Source organism: Haliotis cracherodii, unplaced genomic scaffold (genome assembly GCF_022045235.1).
Source record: "Haliotis cracherodii isolate W230 unplaced genomic scaffold, xgHalCrac1.p SCAF_13, whole genome shotgun sequence".
Lineage (NCBI taxonomy): Eukaryota > Metazoa > Mollusca > Gastropoda > Lepetellida > Haliotidae > Haliotis > Haliotis cracherodii.
In genome coordinates this window covers 21119002-21139812 of record NW_027266268.1, presented here as the reverse complement: position 1 = coordinate 21139812, position 20811 = coordinate 21119002, and the positions used below count along the sequence as shown (strand labels likewise).

Here is a 20811-nt window from a genome sequence, read left to right as displayed (position 1 = left end):
TCTTCAGAAACCTTCTAAGGCGTTTAAAACTTTGGTGAGACCCACGAGCACGGGTGTGGTGTTGACAGACCTAGAAACAGTCAGGGCGAACTGGGATTCCAACCAACAATCAAAGGTTTCTGGCGTGCCCAAGTGACGCAATTCGGCACCTCCTGGTATGATCCTTTTGATAAATGCCATTACATTACTTCCGTCACCAGACACACCATTGTTATTGTTAATTCTTACACAATATCCTGCTGTGAAGCTGATCCCATAAGGAACTCCAAAGGAAACCTGTTATCTTCATCCAGAAGTTGATTAATGATAGGTGGCAAAGAATGTCGGAAGACCGCGCCCGAATAGAGGATGATAAATCTGTCAGATTTCAGATTATCATCAAGATAAACGGCAGAGGAAAGCCTGAAGGAACAGGGCTCGTCTTCCAGGAAGGTCTGAGTCAGATAGATTATAGTCTTCCAGCTGTTGTTGATGGCACCCAGAACCTCCTCACACGTGTAGACTCCGGGCTCGAAGTCTCTTTTTCCGGAATACAGAGACGAAGATCTCTTTCATCTTCCAGCTTTTGCTTCAAGGTGCAACACACCCACCGACGATCGTCCTTTGATGAATGGTAGACAAATACACCCTACTTAAAATGTCGTTGAAAGTCCAAACCTAATAAAAAAGGGAAACAAGACAAATTGAAATACAAGTGAAACGAAAGCAATGCACGACCTCCACACTTTCATGTATGAATCTACAATATTTGTCAAGTGAATTATTTTCCCATTATCAATTCAACACATGTAATATGTCCTTTCAATGAGCCGTACCTTCGTATCCACTGCTCATGAAATAAATTCAAGAGAACCACACCCACATTCCCTCGAAGATTAACCGATATATGTTTCTTCTGAGTTACAGTGTCTAATCTGTTTCTTGTTCCCACACTCAGCTCTTTCATTGAGTTATAAAAACATCTATTAGTCTGATACTTAATATTTTCTCCACATTTCTTGGCAAATCGGAAAGGTCATTATCTAACTGGTGCAGGTTCTGAAGATGTTGAAATTGGCCCAATACCGATTCTATGTTGTTAACGATACACATACATCCCTTTGAGATACGATTTAATGATAGGTTTTTTAATGCTTGGAAAAGATTTCATCAATGTCGTTGGGGATCCAATAAATCCATTTCCGGAAATTTCCAAACTTTGAAGGTTCTTCAGTCCAGAGATATTAACATTTTTTGCAGATACCGAACAACTAGATACAACAGATACGCTGTGGCACTACTTTCACTCTGAGGATTGACTTCACTGTCTCGTGTCTCAGCACTGACCGAGAAAATACCTGTTTGAGGGTCATTTCCTGGCCATACCATCTCATTTGAATCTTGAAAAATTGAATGTGAGTCAAAGAAATTGTATATTTGATCATTAGCTTGTTTAGGATCTTTCTCGTTTTGTACAAAGTGAAATGAAGCCAAATTGTGAATACAAAAAGAGAGTGAAGGAGACCATACTTCTCCAGGATCATGTTGTGACTGAGATCTAAAACACGAAGGCATTGGGAAAATGGAGGATGAGTCAAAGAACCTCTCTGAATGATTCGTATTCTGTTGCCTACCAGATACACTTCTGAAACACACATTGTGACAAGAAAACGTGTATCATTTGTGGATAGCATGAAACATTGCTCAATTCTGACTCCATATCTTGCGATGTTTGCTATGAATGAAACTCGTTGCATGAATGCATTTTCATAATTATTTAGATTTATCAATCGCTGGGATAAATCAGTGTGGACTGTGTTCCTAATATCTAAGATATCTAAATATGGAAACAGATCAGTTATGTTTGTATCTATCTGACCCTTATTACATGCATTTATCTGAAATAATCTCTGCACATCTCTGCATACTCCAAATCATCATAAATCTGTTTAATGTTCATGTCACTCAATAAAAGGCGTTTTAGTGGAAGATCTCTGAAGAGGCCTTTCGGTAATGATGAAGACGTACAGTTTATCTTGTTTCCTCTGAGGTCAAGTTTCAAAAGGTGTGGTAAGTTCTTGAGTGAATCTCTGTCTAGATGAGTAAGATTATTACAATACATACTGAGTGTGTGTACCTTCAGACAATAAGGAAAGGACATCTTCTCAATGCTTGTTATTTCATTCTGTTACAAGTCAATGACAGTCACGTTTTCAGCAAATCCTTGGAACACATCATCGAAGTTTCTGTTCGAACAGTTGGCAACTACATCTCGATCGGTCTCCGCATACTTGCATCTGTTAATGTCATTTTTTCATGGTTCAACATGGCCACCCTAGGACGACTAGCCAGAGCGTCACTACTGTGAGGAAGGCGCTCCTTGTCATTACCTGCAAGAATTAGATCAGGTTAAACAGATTGTGTTCTTAAAAATAATATAACATAGAAAAATACAAATTACAAAAAAAGTGTTTGTTTCATGTTTAACGCTTCACTCAGTATATTCTAGCCATAAGAAGGCGGCCTGTAAATATCCGAATCTGGATAGATTCACAATACTACAGACATCTTCAGAGCCTGTTCATTAAATTGCATAAAAGGCGACCATGCTTGTCGTAAGAAACGATAAACGGGATCGGGAGGTCAGGCTCGCTGACGTGATTGATACATGTCATCGTGTCTCAGTTGCGTGGATCCATGCTCATTATATCAATCCCTAGATTATCTGGTTCAGACTCAATTACATTACAGATCGCCATCAAAAAGCTGGAATATTGATGAGTGTGGCGTTAAACAGCAAACAAACAAACAAAAAAGCATAATAATGTACATGTATGTATACCTGACTGTGCAGAGGACAAACAGTTTGTTTGTTTGTTGTTTAACTCCGCACTTAGCAATATTCCAGCTTTATGACGGCGATCTGTAATATAACTGAGTCTGAACCAGACAATCTTTCAATAAGCGACGATATCCTGTCAGAGAAAGCAGACCAACATGCCGATTTGACCTTTGACTTTTACTTTTGAACTACGAAATACAAATTTTCAGCAGACATAAAAAACACTATGGAGTTGACTTTAATCACACACACAAGGACAGTCCGCTGCAAGCCATTGTAATTCTGTTGTTACCATAGTTTGGGTTAAATAGTTCATTAATGTCAGGGGCGGTGAGGTAAGCCTAGTGGTTAAATCGTTCGCTCGTCACGCTGAAGCTCCGGGTTAGATTCCCCACAAGGGTGCAATCTAGGGAGCCCATTTCCAGTGTTGTCCGCCGTGATCGTGCTGGAATATTGCTGAAAACGACGTAAAACTATGCTCTGGCACTCACTCATTATTATAAACTGTGCAGTACTTCGAATATTATTACTGTATGTGTTTGTGTGCCGTAGAAGCACGTGGTATTATTTATACGCTTACTCTGTGTGTACTGCGTGACGTCATCAGTATATGTGGATCATTCGATCTTTCGTTAACGATTGAACAGCTATGACGTGTTTAAGTTGTTGCTCCTGCCCCCAAATATACCTATATCAGTCGCATTTCAAATGGAGCATGCTACATACCGTATTCGATGTAATAAGCGCCCTGGGCGCTCTCAAAATTAAAAATATGGGGCTCTTATTAGAATATAATTTTGGTGAGAAAAAAAAACAGAGTTGAAAGATCGTGTATTTCGTGGTTTATGCTGACAGCCTGAAATGATACAATTACGACAGATATATTTTCCAGAATTTAATTGCCCATGATTAAGGGTGCATATAACACACGAGCGCGTATTATACCCGAATAAATAAGCCTTGTGTAGATTGGTCAATCGGAAGGGGTGCTGATTGGGATTGTTCACTAGCCAATATATTAGCAAATATCGCCGTGGGCGCTTATTACGTCGAATACGGTATGTATATTGCAAAACCTAATATTGCAATTAAGAACTATCCTGACTTATTAGAACTTTAAGGTGTGGTGAAATGGGGTTTAACGTCGCGTCAAAGATTATTGCACATATATAGCGACGTGCATGCAGGTGTGTTTGTGGCTGCTTGTACTAGCCCGGACTGATGCCGATTTATAGTGCTCGCCCACTGAGATAACATGCCACAGTTTAACATGAATGCCCCAGTCAGACACAGTATACTGACTCCGAGCCGACCAGTCCTTGTTTTAGCCCCTTAATGCCGAGCGCCAGACAGGGTAACACCAAGGTATGACGCGGCTGAGGATCGAGCCCCGGACCTTCCGCACTCTGGTGGGGACGCTCTACCACTATCCTACGGAAGCGCTCTAGAACTTTATGTTGAAAATGGAGTCGATTGTAGTATTCATGTAAAACCCTAACGAAATATTCCTAGCAGCAGAAGAAAGACGTCAACGGAACAAAGTTACTTTATGAAATCAGTGATAATACCTTAAGTTATGGTTGCCTGCGTGTATAAATTGATGAGTGTCATTCCCGTCTTAGCTGCTCTGAATGTTTTTTCAAAAACAGGATATTTATTAACCTACAGTCTTCCAGGTTGCTTTTTCACAACAGTGGAAGCCGTGAAGATCCGGGGTAGAATAGGTCTTCAGCAACCAATGCTTGCTGTAAAAGGTGACTATGCTTGTCGCAAAAGGCGACTAACGGGATCGGGCGGTCAGGCTTGCTGACTTGGTTGATACATGTCATCGATCCCAATTGCGTGGATCGATGCTCATGATATCAATCACTGGATTGTCTGGTCCAGACTCGATTATTTACAGACCGCCGTCATATAGCTGGAATATTGCTGAGTGCGGCGTTAAACAACAAACCAACCAACTCAACAGTGGAGCTTGCTAAACACAGGAAAAAGCCACTCTGAACAGTTACTTGAAACATCCCATCTGAAAAAGTTTCAGGAAAGTGCCCTTGCAACTGTACATGTATGTTCAACTTTCCAAACAAAGGCAAAACGTTCAGATATGGCATGAAGCTATTTGAAAAGAAGACAAGTATGGATTTCCCGGAAAAGGGAAAAACGTTCACTTCATGTACACCTTCAGACACCTGACTGCGAACGCGGGTTCTGTTGTCGACACACAATGCACACATTGCAACAGTTTAGATGCAACACAGTACATCAGCTGATAATTATTCCAATTGAGGGTCACTCATCAAGAATGTTCCCTCATGATGAAACTGTAGCAAACTGGAGGAGAGGCGTTTATTTAGGAAGTGGCAACTCTTGGTATAGAGATAACAACCATTGCTCATAGGTAGTAAGCACTTAGCCCTGTTCATAAAGTGAAGGGGGTATATCCCTCTAACTTACAAATTCCTGGAAGCAACACTGCCGTCATATAACTAGATTATTGATAAAACTTTAAACAGTGTACTTAATTTTGTCAGTTGTTTTTATCACTCTACACACAAGATGTCGACATGTTGGTGATACGCATATCGCAGTTCCGCGACTAATGTTGACAGAGTTACTGCCCCTGTTTTACGCGGCTTCATGAAAAATACAAAGGAAATATAAACTCGTTAAAATAATTCATGCGGGGGATGTTGTGCTCTCAGAGCACTCTTGTTTTATATGATGTGTTTAAAACGCCTTCTTTTATTCATTTTGTTTTTTCAATCATTTTGAAGGTGACCTGCGAAATATGTTGTTGAATTTAGAAGTGGGAGATACAACTACATTCGGTTGACATTCCTGGGCAGAATAGGTCTAAGTACCCCATGTTTGTCGTAATAGCTGTCTAATTATGACCTGTCAGTCCCCACAGCGTGGATAAGGGCTCCTGCTGTCAACCTGTAGTTTGATTAGGAAAGGGTTCTCCCGCTTTATTAATCGTTTAGCCCTGAATCGATTACATACAATCCAACTCAAAACCTTGTCGTAATTTCTTGATGATGAATAATATTATTATCTTCCATTTCTTTGTAGCAACTGTAACTCGTGAAGCGCGAGACAGACTCACAGTTATTTTGAGTACCAGATACCACAACAATCGCCAGGTCCTTTGCCTGCGGCCTTGGACAGACTATTCTATAATATCTTTTCCAGAAACATATTTCGCTCTACTGCTGCCCAACCTCTCGTCTTTATAACTACAAGACTTTGCATGCTCTGGGCTCTGCATGCTCTGGGTGGCCCAGTCGTCTAAGGCGCCGCGATTCGCTGTGCAGAGTTGCGTCCCTTGGGCACACCAGAAACCTATGATTGTGGGTTCGAATCCCGGTTCGCCCCGATTATGTTTCATGGTTTGTCAGCACCATACCCGTGCTCATGGGTTTCACCGAAGTGGTAAAGGTCTGAGACCTGCATCATTTCGGGCTTTCCTCCCACATTAAGCTGACTCGCCGTGATATAACTGGAATACTGTTAAAAGCGGCGTTAAATCCAACTCACTCACTCACTCACTATGTACATAGTGCTATCAATTAGAAATAGGCTATAAACCACCAGCAACAAACGTGAGACCACCTCACTGGGGATCATGGGGACTTACAGACTCTGCTTCCTGCTGAATAACACGAGTTGGCCGCGAATGCTATTTGGGGTAGTACATCGGTACATCGGTGCAGACCCATGAAGATCCGGGGTAGGTCTTCAGCAACCCAAGCTTGCCGTAAAACGCGACTATGCTTGTCGTAAAAGGCGACTAACGGGATCGGGTGGTCAGGCTCGCTGACTTGGTTGATACATGTCATCGATCCCACAATGCTAGGATCGATGCTCATGATATCAATCACTGGATTGTCTGGTCCAGACTCGATTATTTACAGACCTCCGTCATAGCTAGAATATTGCTGAGGGCGGCGTAAAACAGCAAATTAACCAATCATACATCTTTTATTGACGCTTCTTTTGACACAAAGAAAGAAGAGTCAATAGAATACTTGAACTAATTGCCTTTACATCGACTAAGAACCTGACGTAAAGTCGTGCAATATGAAATAGTGCTCAAGATGAAGTGATAACTAAAGCCATAACAGGAACCCTTCTCACTGTTTGATAAATGCAATGTTTTTGTTAAGTTGTGTTTATTAATATATATTTTTTTTCAATGATTGTCCAATGAGTACTTCCGCTCTCGACGGAGGGTCGGGACACACAAAATCTCCCCGCTAACTGTTTTTACATCGATGGTGGATCTCGTATAAAATAGAGCAATAACCTTGCTAGTTTTTTCTAAGGAAGTGACAATTACAATTAGCTTTGTAACTTAGTCAGCTAGAGACTGGAAGTATGAATCTTGCTGATTGCGTTTGAAGGAGGTATTTTTGGTTTGAGGTTCTACGACAATGTTTATATGTTCTCCGTGAAGATCCGGGGTAGAATAGGTCTTCAGCAACCCATGCTTGCCGTAAAAGGCGACTAACGGGATCGGGTGGTCAGGCTCGCTGACTTGGTTGATGCATGTCATCGATCTCAATTGCGTGGATCGATGCTCATGATATTAATCACTGGATTGTCTGGTCCATTCTCGATTATTGACAGACCGCCGTCATATATAGATGGTATATTGCTCAGTGCGGTGTAAAACAACAAACCAACTAACCTAATCTCCGAAACAGAAAAAGATAATTTTACCATAACCTAAACTGCAGTATGTGACTTTCAGTTAAAAGAAGTTAAAAGGTATCCTTTTTTGTCGATACCGGAAGAGATATGATCCACACAGTAAATACTAAAAACTAAGATGCAAAGTTTTCTAATACCCCTCTCGCTGGAAGTTCTAATTATAAACATGGCTCCTGTTTTCAGAAGAAACAATAATCATTGGACTTTCATATTTCAGGTTATATTGCAGGATTGGTTGGTTTGTTGTTTAACGCCGCACTCAGCAATATTCCAGCTATATGACGGCGGTCTGTAAATAATCGAGTCTGGAACAGACAATCCAGTGATTGATATCATGAGCATCGATCAACGCAATTGGGATCGATGACATGTATCAACCAAGTCAGCGAGCCTGACCACCCGATCCCGTTAGTCGCCTTTTACGACAAGCATAGTCGCCTTTTACGGCGAGCATGGGTTGCTGAAGACCTATTCCACCCCGGAATCTTCACGGGTCTATATTGCAGGAAGAATATGTGGAAGTTACATAATCCAAACAGGAAGCACTAATTATGCGTCTGATCCGGTCCGGTTGAAGCCTGGACACACCCAAGCTACAGTCAATAGAAGAACAACGCCTTCTTCTATTGGTTTGTTTGTGTGTTTGTTTTTTGTTTAACGTCGCACTCAGCAATATTCCAGCTATATGACGGTGGTCTGTAAATAATCGAGTCTGGACCAGACAATCCAGTGATTGACATCATGAACATCGATCCACTCAATAACGATACGATGACATGCATCAACCAAGTCAGCGAGCCTGACCAGCCGGTCCCGTTAGTCGCCTCTTACAACAAGCAAAGTCGCCTTTTACGGCAAGCATGGGTCGCTAAGGACCTATTCTACCCCGGATCTTCACGGGTCGTCACTATTGTTACTTTCAATGAATTGGGATGTATGTACCCATGGGCGTGGCGCCTCTTCTATTGGTACCCGTGTAGATCCGGAGTAGAATAGAATTTGTTTGATCAAGGCAACAACATTCAAGGCCTCAGTAAAGCTTTCAAAAAGTTTAATCGTAGACATGTGGAGGACATTCCCAAATTTGACACATCAGTGACAAAAAAGACGTCCCAGACAATTCCCAATTTTGACTTGTACCACATGTTCCTTATTATTTTCAGGTGAACAATTGACTTGCATTTGCATGTGTTTGTGATGGGTGACACTGGTGGGGCAGGATACGTTCACCTTTTCGCGAACACCTGGTATCATTACTATTTGGTAGTGATTCATAAACACATGCTCATGATATAGTCGAAATCGTACAGTCAACTCTGCTTTATGCAGAGATTTCTGCATGAAGGGTTTTGTCGCATTATTTATATATTGTAAATATGAGGTGAGACTGTAATACAATGTCTGTACGTCCTTCTGTCTGCTAAGCATCACAAAATAGATTATATACTAGTAGTAGACAGACTCTGCAACCAAGTCTAAATATCAGACAATTGAACCATTTATCTCTCACCGCTGCACCATTGCAGCAACACCAAATAGTTTGGTCTGGGAATGGAGCGTGTGATATCACCACTTTCACTTGGACGTGTAAATACTTTCTACGAATTTCTTTATTAATTTCTCTCGAATTGACCTACTGTAGCCATGAAAAAGTATATTCACAACATAATCGCACTTCGTTACTTGCACTTTAAGGCTAGTTAAGTGAGCTAAAGCGGACAAAACATTGGTACATCGGTGCATGACAAATGTATTGGCGGATATTGACACTCGATAATATCCTGCAAGCATACAGTATGTCACTTCGATGAAAATAGCCATACATTCAGTAAGTCCCTCTCTTCCATCAGCATAACCATACATACAGTACCTCTCCTTGATCAGCATAGATGTACATACAGTAACTGTTCAATGTGGATAAACATGAGTGAAGCCTCTTTGTGGTGCCCCCACGCCGTCATATTGCTGGAATATTGCTAAAAGCGGCGTAAAACCATACTAACTCACTCATTTTCTCACATAATTTACAGTAATTAAATGTCACGCACCCCTAAGTAAATTAAAACCATACAAATTTAACGTTCACTGTTGTTTATCACATATATGCGGTTTTCATCTTCACCGTAACATTGGGTTTAATGTTGCGTTCAACATTATTTGCGTTATATAGCGATGTGCATGCACGTGTGTGTTACCGCTTGTACTAGTCCGACCAAATGGCGATATTTATAGTGCCGGCCCACTGAGATGCCATGTCGCTGTTTTAACACGAATACACAGTATACACAGAGCCAGTCAGGGTAACATCTTTTGACGTCTTTTGGTATGACGCGGTTGGGGATCGGACCTCTATGACCTTCCGCTCTCCGGGCGGAGGACGCTCTACCACGGAGGCGGCACATAAAGTACAAACAAAATAAGGTTGTAATCAAGGCGAATCCTCGAAAAACGAACCTTAATGTTCAACAAAGTTTGTCGGAATTTATACCCAGAACACATAAATTAGGATAGCACACTTTTATTAGATTTCTGGGAAGATCATAAATGTAGTTTACATGCAAATTCAGCATATAATCATCACAACTTCCAACATAATGTCAACATAATGAAAAGTGAGTGAGTGAATGAGTTAAAATTTATCGGCAGTATTTCAGCCATATCGTGACTAACAAAAATTATACATAATATATACATTTAAACAATAGAAGCCTGTCAACAAAGGACAGTAAAATAACTAGAAGATTACAGAATATTATTTAAAACTAGTATACAGCCATAAAAAGATGTCACTTTACGTAACGATACAATATAAAAAAGGCTACAGATCGCAAGCAACTGAAGATAGATCACCTCACTAGGGACCATGGGGACTTACAGTACTTCTGCTACCTGCATGGACCCCAGCAGGATTTACACCATCCCTTCAGTTGTTGACGATGGCTGACACAATTAGCCGAACATTAAAACAACACATATCCTACGATTAAAAACATGGTAACAATAAATACACTTTGAAAGACGTGGTCTTATATACCCTCTCAGGGGACAATAATTTGACACTACTTCAACCCCCTTTGAGGGTGCAGCCACGGACAATCACATAATCAAATGAAAACATACATAAAAATATTGGCGGATAATTTACCAACATGCACAAAATGAAAAATACTGTGAATAAAATACATTATAAATGTTATTTATCGCAGTTAAGTTACATTAAATACACAAGGTCGTATAATGGGAACTGACATGACTCTAACGGTACTTATGTATTATCACCGATAACATGTCATGGGCAACTATGCTTGTAAGGCGTGACTAACGGTATCGGGTGGTCACGCTCGCTGACTTGGTTGATGCATGTCATCGATCCCAACTGCGTTGGACCCGTGAAGATCCGGGGTAGAATAGTTCTTCAGCAACCCATACTTGCCGTAAAAGGCGACTATGCTGTTTGTTTGTTTGTTGTTTAACGCCGCACTCAGCAATATTCCAACCATATGAATGACGGCGGTCTGTAAATAATCGAGCCTGGACCAGACAGTCCAGTGACTGATATCATGAGCATCGATCCACGCAATTGGGATCGATGACATGCATCAACCAAGTCAGCGAGCCTGACCACCCAATACCGTTAGTCGCCTTTTACGACAGGCATGGGTTGCTGAAGACCTATTCTACCTATTGGGGTGGTTAGGCTCGCTGACTTGATTTGATGCATGCAATCTTGTCCCAATTGTGTGGATTGATGCTCATGATATCAATGATTGGATTGTTTGGTCTGGATTACTTTCAGACCGCCCTATATATGGAATATTACTGAGTGCGGCGTTAAACAACAAACCAACCAGCAAACCAACCAACCAATTGCGTGGATCGATGCTCATGATATCAATCACTGGATTGTCTGGCCCAGACACGATTATTTACAGACGGCCGTCACATAACTGGAATATTGCTAAGTGCGGTTTTAACAACAAACAAACAAAATGTCATGGACTAAAAAGTGGTGAGGGAGTAAAACCTCTTTTGCACAACCTGTTCAGTAGGTGACACTCAGAATATGCCTCAGACATTCAACGGCAACGCCAGAGGGTAAAGTAACCTCGCATCTCACCCCATAAAAATGTAAACAATGTACAATGTAAACAAAAATCAAAACCAAACCGCAAATAATAATTACATTAACAATGTTTAAAACACAGCAGATACATCGAAACAGTCCCTTTAACCGGAATGAGTAAGGCCTAACGAAGTTTATCATTAGCAATTTACATTTCATGATTATATTGATATTATCGCTAACCCCAGTCATTGTGTAACGATAATCACCTGAAACATGTTATGTTTTAGGAGCACAGATTATTTTACAATAAGTCTAGTGTGAGCAATTAATTCTGACAAACATTTACAAAAAAACGTATGCAATTATCAGTAACACTACATAACAATGTTCAGTGATCCTAAGGCGTATCCTCTCTATACACTGCTTGAATCCGTCACCAGACACTCCTTTGCGATTGTCAATCCTTACTCAGTATCCTGCTGTGAAGCTGATCCCAAAGGGAACTCTTATGAAATTCCTCCAAAGGAAACCTGTTATCTTCATCCAGAAGTTGATTAATGATAAGGGGCAATGGATGACGGAAGACCGCGTCCGAAAAAAGGATGATAAATCTGTCAGATTTCAGATTATCGCCAAGATAAACGGCAGAAGAAAGCCTGAAGGAACAGAGCTCGTCTTCCAGGAAGGTCTGAGTCAGATAGATTATAGTCTTCCAGCTGTTGTTGATGGCGCCCAGAACCTCCTCACACGTGTAGACTCCGGGCTCGAAGTCTCTGTCCGGAATACAGAGACGAAGATCTCTTTCATCTTCCAGCTTTTGCTTCAAGGTGCTACACACCCACCGACGGTCGTCCTTTGATGAATGGTAGACAAATACATCATACTTAAAATGTTGTTGGAAGTCCAAACCTAACCATTTGACACTCCATCGCTTTAACAAATTTACATTTCTTGCAATATGAAGACTTAGAGATAATCCTAAGAAAAGAAGGAAAAAAAGACATATTGAAAATAAAAGCCAAAAGAAAGAAACGCACGACCTCCATATTTTCATGTATGAATCTGCAATATTTGTTATGTGAATAATTTCCCCATCATCATTTCGACACATGTAATGATGACCGTCAACGAAGCGTACGAGTGAATCCATTGACCATGAAATAAATTCCAGAGAACCACACCCACATGACAGAACATTCCCTCGAAGATTAACCGATATATTTTTCTTCTGAGCCACAGCGTCTAATCTCTTTCTTGTTCCCACACTCAGCTCTTTTATTGAGTTATACGAGACATCTATTAATCTGATATTTGTTATTTTCTCCACATTTCTTGGCAAATCGGTAAGGTTATTATCTAACAGATGCAGGTTCTGAAGATGTTGAAAGTGCCCCAATACCGATTCTATGTTGTCAGCAATACCCTTAAATCCCTTTGTGATATGGTTTAATGATAGATTTTTAATGTTGGGAAAGGATTTCATCAATGTCGTTGGTTGTCCAATAAATCCATTTCCGGAAATTTCCAAGCTTTGAAGGTTATTCAGTCCAAAGATACTAACATTATCTGCAACTACTGAACAATTAGCAAATACGACTTTTGACCACCTTTCAGAACCAAGGAAATACACATCATGATTGATATCAACAAAAGGTCTTAATGCCGGTGCAAAATAAAGTGAGGTTAGGTTTCGTGGAAAAAACATCAGATACGCTAAGACACTACTTTCACTTTGGGGATTGACTTCACTCTCTCGGGTCTCAGCACTGACCGAGAAAACACATGTCTGAGGTTCATTTCCTGGCCATACCATCCCATTCGTATCTTGAAAAATTGAATGTGAGTCATAGAACTTGTATATATAGTCATTATATTGTTTAAGATCTTTCTCGTGTTGTTCAAAGTGAAATGATGCCAAATGTGTGTAAAAGAAAAGGGTTTGAAATAGATGATACTCTTCCAGAATCATGTTGTGACTGAGATCTAAAACACGAAGGCATTTAGAAAATGGAGGTTGAATCAAAGCTCTTCCCTCAATTATTCGTATTCTGTTGCTTACCAGATACACTTCTGAAACACACATTGTGACAAGAAAACGTGTATATTTTGTGGATAGCATGAAACATTTCTCAGTTCCAACTCCATATCTTGCGGTGTTTGCTATGAAAGAAATTCGTTGCATGGATGCATTTTCATAATTATTTAGATTTACCAAACGCTGGGATAAATCAGTGTGGACTGTGTTCCTAATATCTAAGATATCTAAATATGGAAACACATCAGTTATATTTGTATCTACCTGTCCCTTATTACATGCATTTATCTGAAATGCTGTAAGATTAAATTTTGTGAAAACCTCAAATGCACTTGTATTAAGGTTATTCCTTTGACAAAAGCTAACGGTTAAAGTGCGTAAATTTGTCAAACTGCCAAATCCGACACCAAATGTTGGGTTTGGAGGCAAATCGATAGCAAGTTCTTCGAGTTGATTGAGATCATGAAATACTGCATACTCCAAATCATCCTGAATCTGTTTTATGTTCATGTCACTCAATAAAAGGCGTTTTAGTGGAAGATCTCTGAAGAGGCCTTTCGGTAATGATGAAGACGTACAGTTTATCTTGTTTCCTCTGAGGTCAAGTTTCGAAAGGTGTGGTAAGTTCTTGAGTGAATCTCTGTCTAGATGAGTAAGACTATTATAAGACATACTTAGTGTGTGTACCATCAGACGATAAGGAAAGGACATCTTCTCAATGCTTGTTATTTCATTCTGTGACAAGTCGATGACAGTCACGTTTTCAGCAAATCCTTGGGGCACATCAGTGAAGTTTCCTTTCGAACAGTTGGCAACTATATCTTGATCGTTTTCATTGTAAATGCAGCTGTTGACGTCGTACATCTTGGCCGAACATGGCAACCCTAAGACGGCCAGCCAAATAGTCAGCATTGCGAGAAAGGAGTTCCTTGTCATTGCCTGAAAGAAAGAAATTATCTCAGAGAGGATGTGTTCTATACTACAGTATAAGTTTAGTGAGGCAGAGCATAACATCAATGCACGTATTTACGGCCACAGTCTAATTTTGATATTACTTATGTTTTGAGCACATAGGATAGAGTAAATAGGATCTGTAACCCACTTGAATAATTCTGTAAAATGAAAAAGGCAATACAAGATTAAAAAAGAATGAGAATGAAAGAAAGAACATATAATGCCAAAGCCTTGGAACAATATGTCTTGACTGTCTGCCGAGGGGTAAAAGACAAAAAGTGGTGCAAATTATATGAATGGATCACTGAAAACCAGTGCTGACACATGTCACAATGCAACAGACTTCCCCACAGCCTCTTCATTACATCACATGAGACATACACAACTGGCGCTCTTGGCACATAGTGATCAAAGGTTGAAGTTGTGCCTACTACTACTACTACTACTACTACTACTACTTCCAGACCCGTGAAGATCCGGGGTAGAATAGGTCTTCAGCAACCCATGCTACACTACTGCCTAGAAGTTCATTCCCCTTACACGCATGGGCAACGCGTTATTCCCCTTACACGCATGGGCAACGCGTTACGCAACCAGTGTGCATCACGGGTGTGCACCCCGTCCGCCACTCGTGTGCAACGCGTGACACACTCATTAGAGGGGGAACAAACTTTTGACCAAAGGAGGACCCGTCTTAAGCTGAACCTGGAGGTGGTAACAAGGAGAGAAAATTTTGTTATCCTGACGAAAAATGATAATACACATGTATTTGCTAATGTCTCCTTTCTTCATGTGATTTTGTGGGAATAACATGAATACTGTTGTGTTTAAATAGATCTGTCTTGTTTTATACGACCATTGCTTCTAAATCCGATGGTGTTAAGAGAATACATGGTCCTGGAACATGTTATTGCAATTGAAATGCTTTTATTGTGATGTGACTTTAACCGTCTGTAGTACGACTTTCAGTGATAATATGTATGAGGTTTGGCGGCGCATTGTTTTTATTGGACCCTAATTACTTTATGATGACTTGGACTCTTTACCTCAGCTCCATAGCCGTGAGGCTGGAAAAGAGCAGCATGTAATCAATGAGGGTGGGTTATATCATTGAGGATACACTTGAGGGAGAGAATACTAATTACCGTACTACAGGAAGAGACCTGTAGACGTAAGCGCGGGGTGGTGTTTTAGCTGGCCATTCGATAATGGCCGCCAGGAGAAGTGAGCTTTGACTGCGTCATCTAAAATAAATAATAAGATACAGCAGTGTTATTTTCACGGGTCTGTTGAATAAACTCCCAGCGCTACGGTCAATGTATCTTCTACTTGATCCTTGATACATCATTTTGGCATTCACAATATATAGTATTTCAACGTACAAAGGAGCACTGATCTAAAGCAATTCCGCGGGAGTAGTTGTTACCTGTGCATTACTGTATTTTCCCAGTGAGTACCCGGATGATATAGCAGAAATCTAGACTTGTTTGCGAGATTTGGTAATTGTGCGATCTTTGTGTACACTATTTTGACTTGCAACACAAAGTAAATATTTCATCTGAACATTGCTTATTTTACCGTGTGTATATGTTTACATTCAAAATGTAAACAGATTTCACTAAGGAAATTTATTAAACGCCTAAATATTCAGTTTATTTTAGAAATTAACTGAAAAATATGTCCATCTTTATTAATATGATAACGAATTCCAAATATTTGTTTATGTTTAATATCATCACCAAGTACAGTTCTGTATTGTTTGGCTTCTTTTCTTAGCATAATTAATATATTGTGATGTGTTTAAGCTCTGTTGATCGTCTTTATCATTTGTAGTCAGTCGGTTAAATAAATGAATGGATTATTCAGTCAATTTATAAAATGACTGAAATATTTAGATATTTGATAAATTGCCTGAGTGAATCATATTTTACACATTGACTGTAACATATACACGCTTACAAAAGAAAATACTTGTGAAAACAACGTCTATCGCGCATCGAAAAACTTCCCAACCAAACGGAAAGGAACAAGAATGATTCTGTTCAAAGCTGCAGCGAATGAATGAAAACAAAATGCAAATATCATTATTACAACCTACCAAAGTTATAATGTATCCGGGAATATCAACATAAAGGAACAATATCCATTGCGTCTGCAGCTGTACAAAAATACTTATTCGATGTCAAATGTCAATGTGAGAATCAAATACTTTAATAATAATTATTTGGAAACAATATTTGGAATATATATGAAATATATCAAAATATTGAAATATATCGTTTTTAAACGTTATTTAAATGTTTCGAATATTATAACCCGGGTTTGTTTCTTAACTGATCATTTAGTTTGTTTCAATTGTTTCACCTAGGTGCCAAGTTAGCTGAGAAAGCCCACGTGACAACTATTTTTATAATGTCCACGGTTCTTAAAAACATACATTGAGTTAGATAACAATGAACAACCAGTCACTGTATTATCGGTTACCCTTTGAACAAAGTATGTTGTTTTTACATCTGTACTTCACGCCATGATATGAGTGTTTTCCCTAGGTTTAGTAAACCTACCTTCATATGTAAACACTTACTTTTGACATATCCACTGTGCAAGATAACAGTAGTTAATCAATCAACGTATTTCCTGTTGATCCTTTGATGTCTGGGAATGATCAGTTGATTTACAAAAAAAGTAAAGCAACTGACCATACATCTCTTGCTGGGCTGCCACGTGCATATCACATAACTCACATTCCACCTCACTTCAAACCTGGATTTAGATTGAATAATTACCCCAGGTACAAGAAAGACCAAATTTAAACCTTTATAATCTGAGTGGTGCTACAACTAAGTATACATGTTATAAATTCATAACTGAGCAGCAAGTGAATTACGACAAATACACAAGTTGAGGTTATACCAGAAAATGTGGATGACAACAAGGGAGTAGTAATTGTATCATCCACGCAATCCGAAATCCGAAAATGCTTTTACTCAGGGATACTTTTTTATTATTAAACTGTAACCATGAGGGGTATTTCCAAATAACGACATCCGATGAGCTTTCGCCGTTATTTGTCTGTTTGTTTAGGCTGAAGAAATTAATTACCTTGCGCCCTTTGTTGAAATCTTCATAGATCACGGGTAACCAATCAGTTTTAAAAAATGCTTAAGCTTATTTAGCTGTCCTTGTAGACTGGTAGCCCAGTCTCTTGTCACGCTCGGTTGCGTTAACGAGCAAATTGACTCACGGCAGCTAGAAAGCCCAAACGGAAATACAAAGGTCGTATTACCTGAAGAATCAACCTTCATTTGCGAAATATCTACTGCTCTTAAAATTAAAGTCAGAACTTTCTAACCAAGGATTGCCAGTTGAAACTGGTCCATGGCTGAACCCAGCAGGCACGCAACGTTGGATCAACGTTTAAAATTGGTTGCGTTTAGGTTGTGACGTTGATCAACCAAAACGCAACGTTGTATCAACGTTAAATCTTAAACGTTGAGCCATGGTTGTGATACTGACGTCACAACAACGTTGAATTTAAGACGTACGTACATCATTTCAATTTGACGTACGCCTATTCGAAAATCGACAAATCACCATACTTTTCCACTCCGTTTCACCTGTTTAAACACTGCGTTGAAACCCAAGCATGATCAGTTAGGCTGCCTATTCAAATTTGAACAAGCCAGGTATATTAAATTATATATGTGTATTTTTATATATATACGTGCACATATGTAAAGAAATTCACAAAATAATTACACAACACGGATGATTCCCCGACGTGTTTCAGTGTTATCTTCAGGGAGAAGTTGAAAAAAAAAAGTTGAAAAGGGTTTAACCTGAAAAATAAATATCTTGACGCGTGGACTTGAACTCGGTACTTGCAGCTGATGATAGTTGGATATTTAGCATCAGCGAGGACAGGAAGTGGATTTGCGACTGCGCAGAAAATTCAAAACTTGGCGGATACTCGATCGAGAAGGTAAGTTCAAGTAACATTTGACATTCTTTGCATGTTTGTTTCCATTCTTATGTTGAAAATGAGTTGTAGTTCAATGGTCATATAGTTATGACACGTAGATCCGTAAAGTTGTATTTTCGCACACACCTTTGACGAACAGATTATAAATAGCCTATCCAATCGGTCCATTGATAGGCTGGGCAGGCTGTGTAAGTGGGCTACAACATGGCTCAGTCGGCACGCGCGAATATATGAATTGACTTTTACTGACGTGTAGTTAATTGTTTTTATATCCGTATATGTCTGAGTACAGTTACTGAAAAATACCAGATCTACATGGGCCTAGCTGTTGAAATGTGGACCCGATGCACGGAGCGGGTGTAGCCATGTTGATCGAGGTTGCCGCGCGCCATTATCGAATTTCTGTGTTACGGTATTTCAGTGTAAATCTTCAATCAGTATGTTGCATGAAGTAGATTTTCAATGTTTAATGCCTTGCTTTGAATGCAATATACCGGACACCTACCATTTTTCGGTAAGGTATGTGCACGAGCTCATTCCTTACTAATGGTTTCCAATTTTTTCAGACGCCATTTTTGGTTGCCTCGCTAAAATGACATGGGTTTCGCGCCATTTGTGCACGAGCTCATTCCTCAGTGACGGTTTCTAAGTTCGTTAGACGACATTTATTTCGCATTGGTAAATTAACAGGGGGCCCAACACACAACGGCTTGAATTAACTTCTTTCGTTAGTAAATGTTTAAATAGTATTACCAATGTACATACAAAATACAACGTGTCTGTTGAAATGTCACTCCGACGGATGTCACTAATGAGGTCGGTGCACGCCATCATTTACCTTCTATTTTGGGGTACATTTTCTGTGTTGATGTCCAAATTTCGACTTCATGAATCGCTTTGATGTTCAATTTCAAAGTTAAATCATATTAAACCATAGAACTGCAAGCGGGGTAATATTTCTGCTTATTTTGACCTTTATCGCCCTATTTTTTCAAGTATTGATGCTGTCACGTGCCGCTTCGTTAGTAGCATCGAACAAACATGGCGGATAGGTGTCCGGGGTGTAATGCACGTGTAACGTCAAATTAATAACTTGCCATCTCTACAAGAAGAACTTATGAAACTGTTCCATTAGACATTATGAATTATTACAGTGCCAATACTTAGGTCTTAATAAATTGGGTGGGTTGTCAGATTTGGTTGATTGGCTGTCAATGTGGAAACTATTTGATATTCGGTATTTGACTCAAATTATGTTGCAATTAATGTTACTAGATTATACAGATATATCCTCCGATAGTTTTGAACATTATTATTCCGATGAATATTTTAAAATATTAGCAATAGTGTCCAAAATTAATGCATTAGTAGATTTATATTCATATATATGTTCATTGTTGACTTTAGGACAATTAATTGCAAGGTCAATTATAGATCGTTTAGGATGCATGTCTACCACCATCAGCTGTTCATTTCATTGGCATGCAGGTCTTAAGACATGAAATAGCGACTGTTGTAAATGGTGTTTCAGTTTGTTGGCAAAAAAGATAAATTATTTACATTCCAACAGAAGTAAAGATATAATTTACCAGTAGGTATTATCATTTCCAGTTTGTTCTGTTAGCACCTTAAATGTGATTTGTTTTTGTTTTAATTAAGTTGCTTGATTGTTTAATTATACCTTTTCAGAAATGTTGTCATGGTAACTTTGATGTTAAAACCATGCGCCTACAGACATACTCGCTCAGATTAACTTATCATAATTAGGGTATTTATGGCTTTGCAATTTGCTTTAAATATTGTGCTACTTTCTGAGTTACACTAAAGGAATCTATACCTGTTACATTCTATGTCTACAACAAACTATCTTTTATTGTTATGTATTTATTTCTTTTTCACAGGATTCCAGAGAAGGGTTCTCTATCTTTTGACGGAAATTAGGAACCCAATGAAACAGAATCAAGACTCAGTGGCAGACACAGTATCAGTAAGCTCTATTGAGCAGCTCAATACACTGGATGAGTTGGACACTCTCGAGGGGAGACTGAGAGAGGATGAATATCAGGCCAGCTTGGTAAGTCAAGTTGAAGTTATGGTACTGTTATTACATTGTAAGATTAGAATGTTGTTTGTTATGAATTGCTTGGAAACAAAAGTAAACAGTAACATGCCATAAGTTTTGGTTGAATTAATATACTTATATAATGATTTTCATACCACATATGAAGTTCAAATGTTCT

The 20811-nt window shown here is 39.3% G+C and overlaps 1 protein-coding gene and 1 pseudogene across 1 annotated transcript; both read right to left on the bottom strand.

Annotated features, from left to right (window-relative positions):
- Positions 1–217: 217 nt before the first annotated feature.
- LOC139459718 (toll-like receptor 2) lies at positions 218–2366 on the bottom strand (annotated as a pseudogene).
- Positions 2367–12057: 9691 nt separating this feature from the next.
- Positions 12058–14571, bottom strand: LOC139459713 (toll-like receptor 4). The gene has a single exon (XM_071241360.1). It carries the CDS (start codon positions 14569–14571, stop codon positions 12058–12060), a length of 2514 nt encoding a protein of 837 aa, XP_071097461.1.
- Between the last annotated feature and the right edge of the window lie 6240 nt (positions 14572–20811).

Bases quoted from the DNA above. Each gene is read 5' to 3' on its own strand.
- LOC139459713 (XM_071241360.1), bottom strand. From the start codon at position 14,571: ATGACAAGGAACTCCTTTCTCGCAATGCTGACTATTTGGCTGGCCGTC.